This window comes from Malania oleifera, chromosome 9 (genome assembly GCF_029873635.1).
Source record: "Malania oleifera isolate guangnan ecotype guangnan chromosome 9, ASM2987363v1, whole genome shotgun sequence".
In the NCBI taxonomy this organism is placed as follows: Eukaryota; Viridiplantae; Streptophyta; class Magnoliopsida; order Santalales; family Ximeniaceae; genus Malania; species Malania oleifera.
Genome location: NC_080425.1, coordinates 63,158,181 through 63,165,377, shown reverse-complemented (window position 1 = coordinate 63,165,377; position 7,197 = coordinate 63,158,181). Strand labels below are relative to the sequence as shown.

The 7,197-nt window shown below is 32.5% G+C and overlaps 1 protein-coding gene across 1 annotated transcript; it reads right to left on the bottom strand.

Annotated features, from left to right (window-relative positions):
• Nucleotides 1–5,744: 5,744 nt before the first annotated feature.
• On the bottom strand, nt 5,745–6,915 carry LOC131164124 (auxin-responsive protein SAUR36-like). The gene has a single exon (XM_058121098.1). The coding sequence runs from the start codon at nt 6,479–6,481 to the stop codon at nt 6,011–6,013; it is 471 nt and encodes a 156-aa protein (XP_057977081.1). The 5' UTR covers nt 6,482–6,915; the 3' UTR covers nt 5,745–6,010.
• Between the last annotated feature and the right edge of the window lie 282 nt (nt 6,916–7,197).

The window sequence follows — 7,197 nt, the reverse complement described above, 5'->3', positions numbered from 1 at the left end:
ATAAATATCAAGCCGACGTTATGGTCTCATCTTACTTCGTTGTGCAGGTGCAATAGAAACATATACAGTGCAACCAAAAATTCGAAGATGAGATATATCAAGTTGGTGGTTAAACATAAGTTGTGAAGGTGAAAACTTGTGATATGCAATTGGTCTAATTCTAATCAAAGACGCAACATGCACTATAGCATGACCCCAAGTAGATGCAAGAAGCTTTGATCACATAAGCATAGGTCTAGGAATAAATTGTAAACGCTTAATGAAGGATTCCGCTAAACCATTTTGTGTATGAACATGTGCAATAGAATGTTCAACACTTATTCCTATTGACATGCAATAGTCATATAATGCTTTTGAAGAAAATTCACCTGCATTATTTAAAGGGATAGTCTGAATGGAATGATCAGGAAAACTTGATCTTAACTTTATTATTTGAGTAAGAAATTTATCAAAAGCAGCATTACGAGTTGAAAGTAGACAAACATGTGAGCATCGAGTGGAAGCATCAATTAAAACCATGAAATATCGAAATGGTCCACAAGATGGATGGATTGGACCACAAATATCTCCTTGTATTCTTTGCAGAAAAGATGGAGAGTCTAAAGATAATTTAGATGGAGAAGGTCATACAAGTAGTTTTCCTCAAGCACAAGACGTACAAAAATGATAACCAGGTAAAAGAACTTTCTGATCCTTTAATGGATGTCTATGTGTATTTTCAATAATTTGTTGCATCACAGTTGAACCTGGATGGCCAAGATGATCATGCCAAAGTATAAAACTTCTAGGCTCGGAGCACTTCCGGTACATAAAATTTGATTCAACCATCCTTATTTTCATGAAATATAGGCCAGATGAAAAACTTGAAATTTTTTCTAATATGATCTTCTGGTTTGAAACTGTAGATGTAATAAAAAGATATTTCATATCTCTTTCATTTTTGGTTTCAACATGATATCCATTGCGACGTATGTCTTTAAAACTTAATAGATTTCTTCGGGATCTACTACAATACAACGCATCATCAATATACAATTTTGTCTCATTTGGAAACATAATGTGAACTCTTCCAGAGCCCTCTATTACATTTATAGAGCTAGATATTTTATTAACACTAATTTTAGCTAATGTTAATTGCAAGAAAAATTTTTTAACACGAAGAATTGTGTGAGTCGTGCCACTGTCCACCAAATACATGTCATCCTCCATTTTATCAAGTTTATTTTGTATGATCGAGTAAATGAAAAATAAAATTTAAGAATTAGGAAAGATAACAAAATATTACCAAACATATTATATGTAAAACTTTTAATAAAAAAAAATTACATAAGTTAATTTTTTCAAAATAACATAACCATGAAGATAATTTAATAGTAGACATTTCCATCTCCAATCAAATTATTAATTTTGCCACTAGGATCCTCAAAAAAATCAAAAACATCAAAATCAACATCCAAAGGAGACTCGTAGTTAACATCAATGGGTTCAGACAAATTCACTTCAGTATGTTTCCCTTTTTCTTTTAACGATGCCTTGTAAAGATCAATTAGGTGTTTAGGAGTGCGGCATATTCGAGACCAATTACCTTTTGTTCCATACCTATAGCAAATATTGTCATTATTTTGCACGTTGTTATTTTGTTCAGAGCTTTCTTTATTCTTTGCCCATTTCCATTGAGTCTTTTTAGCACCTTTGCTTTCAAACTTTGAAAGATGATCATCACGGATCTAACAATTTTTCATGCCACGACCCCTTTTACCACCATGACCTCGTCCACGATTTAGAAAATCCATATTCACTTTAGGGAATGGTGTTGGGCTAGTTGGACGAGATTGATGATTTTTCAACAAAAACTCATTATTTTGTTCAGCTACAAGTATACAAGAAATTAGCTTAGAATATTTTGTAAATCTATGCTCTCGATATTGCTGCTGCATGAGCACATTTGAGGCATGAAAAATCGAATATGTATTTTCTAATGTATCATCATCGGTAATTTTTTCTCCACATAACTTCAATTGAGAGCTAATTTTGAATAAGACTGAATTATATTCACTTATAGTTTTAAAATCTTGCAATCGTAAGTGTATCCAATCATAACGAACTTTTAGAAGAATTGCCGTTTTTTGGTATTCATATCACTCCTTTAAGTTATTTCAAAAGACTAATGGATTCTTAATAGTAAGGTATTTAATTTTCAATTTTTTGTGTAAATGGCGTTGAAGGAAAATCATTGCCTTTGCGCGATCTTGCAGGGATGCTTGATTTCCTTCTTTAACTGTACTTTCAAGATTTATAGCATTAAGGTGAATCTCAACATCAAGTATCCATGAGAGATAATTTCTTCCAAAATTATCAATGGCAACGAATTCAAACTTTGTGAGGTTTAACATCATAAAGTAACTTTGAAAACAAATAAAAATTCAAAGTTAGGTTAATATTAAATGGAAATGTCAGTCTCACATATATCCCACTATAAAAATATTTAAGGACACGTACTCTAGATAAGAGATATAGTTAATATATAAATATAGTTTGCCGAAAAACTAAAGTTATATAAATAAAAAATGTTAAAGGAAACAAGATTCTTATCTTAGAATAATACCAACGAAACTTACTATGCCATTAGAGACTTGATCATGTGCTGATAACGTGTTGTAAATGAAATAAAAGAGGAAAAAAATTGGAGCTATAGAAATTCAATAGTCTAGTTCTTCAAGAATTAGATATTGTTAATCATCTTATTATGTCATTTTGTTGTAAAACATGTCCTTATATAGGCAAATATATTGGCATCCCAAAGGTTAACTACATAATGAACCATTATGTGAGCATACTAAAAGTTGTAACATATTATCTAGATAGTCATCCACATGAATATACATGTTTTATAACAAGTTTTAAAATAGTTATCTTATATCATTTTTATAGATTTTTTTTTTATTATCCGGGGACTGCAGCCATCATCGTGCCACTTTAGACACTATGGTGCAGCCCCACATCCAGAGGGTGAAAGCCGTCCGTCCATTGATGCACTCCTGGTAATTTACTAAGGTAAACTTTTAAGGAGAAATTGAACTCATGATCTTGGAATCACTAAAGTCACAAATCGTCCTTCCCACTTGAGCCAATCCGGCTAAACTTTCTAGATTTTAATTTTCATAGTGTCAATTTTAATTTCTATGATTTTAAATAACAAACTATTTAAAATTCTGTGAGTCAATTTGAATTTTTAATTAAATTAAGATATATGTGAGAAGAAAATATGAATGAAAGGAAATAGGATCATGAGATTGAGATTTTTATATTTTGTGAATATTGTTCTTTTCTAGGAAATGTGATTGTTTTCATCCCACTTTCTTATCCAAAAGCAATGGTGGAAATATAATTCTGAAAATTTTGAAAGATATTTCAAATTAAGTGGCAATCCTTTAATGATGAGATAAAAAGTTAAGGAGGCAGATATTAAAGGAATAGGGAATAAAATAAATGTCAATGTTTAGCAATAAATACTCGATAATAAATAATATTTTTTCTTTTATACATTATTCTTAATATTTTAACATATTTAGTTGGGACACAAATATATTGCACCATTGAAATGCTCTTAATAGTTTTCGTTAGAAATTACAATGTTCAAATTAATATTAGTTTTACTCACTATTCATTTTTTCACATTCTTCTAACTTATTATGTAAGTAGCAATTAATTTGAAAGGTAAAGAATTAAGAAGAAAAATAATTAATCAAGGATATTATTAATATTTTCTATTGTATTATTTTTATTTTAAATTATATTATCGTATCATAATAAATTCATTTATGATAACATCTACTGTTCATTCACTGTTAAACACTTGTTCACCACTAATTTTATTATTAGTGAGCAAGGACGGCAGTCAACCTAACAACAACCATCCAAGAATAATATTAGGTAGGAACAAATGTATTCTATGAAAGGATTACGATGAAAATTTTAAAGTCTGTTTGGTATCGTTATTGTTTTTAATTTTTTTTTTACTTTCATTTTTGCACAATCAAAAAATAGTTTATTAAAATGGGTTTGTTTATGTTATTGGTTTTCTATTTCCATTGTTAGTTTTTAATTGTTTGCGAAAAATTGAAAAAGAAAATTATATTTTTTTAGTTATTATGACTTGTCAAAAAATTCGACTATATCAAAAAGATAATATTTTGGATTAAATCATTCATTTTATTTACACTTTTCAAATTATAATTAAAATAAAATATACATATATATATATATAAATTTAAATAAAATTAAAACAAAAATATCCATATGTTCAAAAATAAAAAATAATAATGATCAATTACAATATTTTTACTATTTTTTCAATTGCCACACTCAATAAGATTGTTGTTGTAAAATTAATTTTAAAAATATAATAATTAAGTGAAATAATTATAAGAAATTTTATTATAGCAATTTTAATTTGTATCATTTTACACTTTTTTATTTATTGCATTATTTAAAAATATTATTTAATTTAAAGATAAAAATAAGGGTTTTTAAAAAAATTCAATTTATTTTTTACTTTACAAATATTACTGGTTTCTGTTGTTAATTTTTATTTCTGGGTTTTCATTTTATTTCTAATTTTTATTTTCATAATTTTTGAGATAATCAAACAATTCCTAAAATTGCCTAAGAGAGAAATGTGTACTAAATGCTTATGTCTTGAAACCTACTTATAATTTCCAAATGTGAGAATATAGCATTTTAAAAAGCATACAAGAGGACAACCAAATAAAAAATGTTTCCAAGTTTAAATTGTTATGTGCCTATCTACAAATCTAATAAGATTGAATTTGACATTGTATAAGCTTTTTTTTTTTTTTTTTCCAAATTTATATATTAGAAGCAATATTTTAAGTTGACATTATTTGATGGACAAAATTTTAAGTTCAAATTTTTTTTTTATGACATGTAAAAATGAATTCAAAAAAGTAAAAATGCTTGTGAAACTCAGTTTATCAATTTCAAAATTTAATGCATCAAAAAAAGTTGACCCAAGAAGACATTAGAACTCTAATGAAGGAAAGGAAGAAAAAATTATTGATAGGATATTGTAGTGTAAAGTAGATTAACAGGTAGATTTATTTATTTATTTTCCTTTACTTTCCCTATTTTCCAAGAAAATAATTTAAATGGGGTAGGAGAAAGACCATTTTCCTTTCATATTCCTTCCATCATTTTTTTAAAATTTTTTTATTTACGTGAGAACTCCTGCTCATCGACGCCTCCCCTTGGAAACCCCTCTGCTAGCACCAAACCCAAGAGTCAACGACTTTCCCCCTTGATGAACCATCCTCTAAATCCGGATGCGGTCACCGCTTATACACTACTGAGTCAGACTTTCAGTCAACTCGCCTCCTAGGACCCTTCACCCAAGATACCGTTTCGCAACATCACTGAGAGCATCAATGAGTGTATCTACCAGGATTTGAACTCTCGATGCTCCAACTTGATTGCCCAACAGCTTTACCACCGTACCATGCTCGTGGGGACTTCCCTCAATCATTCTTTAACCTTACCTTTCCTTGTTTTGAACAGAAAATTTCCTTTTATTTATTTTTCTTCCTCACTATTTTTTTTTTCTTTTATACAAAAGACGGTGGAGTTCACCAATTAATATTCTCCTGCTAATTTTTTGGGTTCCAAAAAATAAAAGGCAAAAGCTAAAAGAAATGTGATTGTGTCTAAGAATGATGGCACATATAGTGTGAAATAAAAAAGAAACATTTATGGAGAGAAGAACAATGTGATTTACATACAACTAAATCCTCTACGCCCAGATTGACAAAACGTGGGAACATATATTTGGCGTCCTAATTTTTTTTTTTTTTTAAAAAGCGAACAAAATGACCATCACCAAAAATTTGGATCACAATTCACAACTCACAAATTCTAAATACAAGGTGCCCCATCATCCCCATCACCATTCTGCGGCGTTGATCTTCTTTGACGTGGCAAATTAAGATCCACGGCATCAGCTCCTTCTCCTGCAATTTTCCCCTGCGGCAATCTTCATCCGGACGCTCTGAAAGTCCGATATCCGGCAGGGCAGGGTGATCCGACCCGGATGATCGAACCCGTATTCCTTCTCAGCCTCCTTCAGCAACTCCGCAAACAATGGGTGGTTGAAGTACACCACAGGAACTAAGAACCTGTGCGTATCGTCATCCTTCTCGCCCACGTACACGGCCAGGTGTCCCTTCGGAACACCCCCTGGTTTTGCATCCACCGGGTCATTACCCACTCGGATGTAGCGCGAACCCCGCTTTGTAGAACAGAGCTCCTTCGCTTTGCGACCCCATTTGCAGATTACGGACATGGCTTTATTCCCACAGATTGGTTGGGCCAGGCGCTGATACCCCGAAGCCCTCGTCTTCTGCCGGAGAACCCTTTTGAAGCCTTTCAAGAGCCCGTGCCCTAGCTTGAAACCTCTGATTTTCCTCATGAAATTTGGTCAACTAATGAATGTAACAGGGGATCGTATGGCGCAAATTGAGATTCTACTTCTTGCTCTTGCTTCTGTAATGCGTTTGCTAGGAGGAAAACGAAGGGAACCAAACCGGCATGGTGAGAAATGGCAATCTGAAGCAGCAGGTGTCTCTGTTTTTCTGAGATTTTAAAACCACTCTTCGGTTTAATTTGCGTTTATATAAGCGGCGGGACTGGCGGTGGATGAGCTGCTACAAGTGACGGCGGTGGAGAAGGCGGCAGCGACGGAGAAGGTAGAGGTGCGGGGGTGAGATTTCCTGATACGAAAAGAAGAATTGTGTTCGTTGATTTTAGGATTTCAGAGCCCTTTATAAAATGCTACGTAGAGAGAGAGGGTGGTCGGCACGCGGTTAAGACTATAGGGCCAGATGGGGAGATTCCAAGTGAGAGAAATTTGTCTAAATAAGGGGGGAGAGAGAGAGAGAGAGAGAGAGAGAGAGCGACGGTGGAGGCGCGGAGGTGTAAGGCGGAAGGTCCGATGCTTCGAGGGCGTTTCTGCTTCCGAGTGTCAAATGGAGATCTTTAGTAGTCAGATTTTGTTGTGGGAGACTAGTGGATCCATGTGGCTTTGGCCGTTTTAATCTGCATGAGGTTAACACTACTAATTTTCCTACTCCTTTCATTAATAAAGACATAAACAGTATTTGTTATTATTACTAGCCATGGCACGCA

Bases quoted from the DNA above. Each gene is read 5' to 3' on its own strand.
- LOC131164124 (XM_058121098.1), bottom strand. From the start codon at position 6,481: ATGAGGAAAATCAGAGGTTTCAAGCTAGGGCACGGGCTCTTGAAAGGC.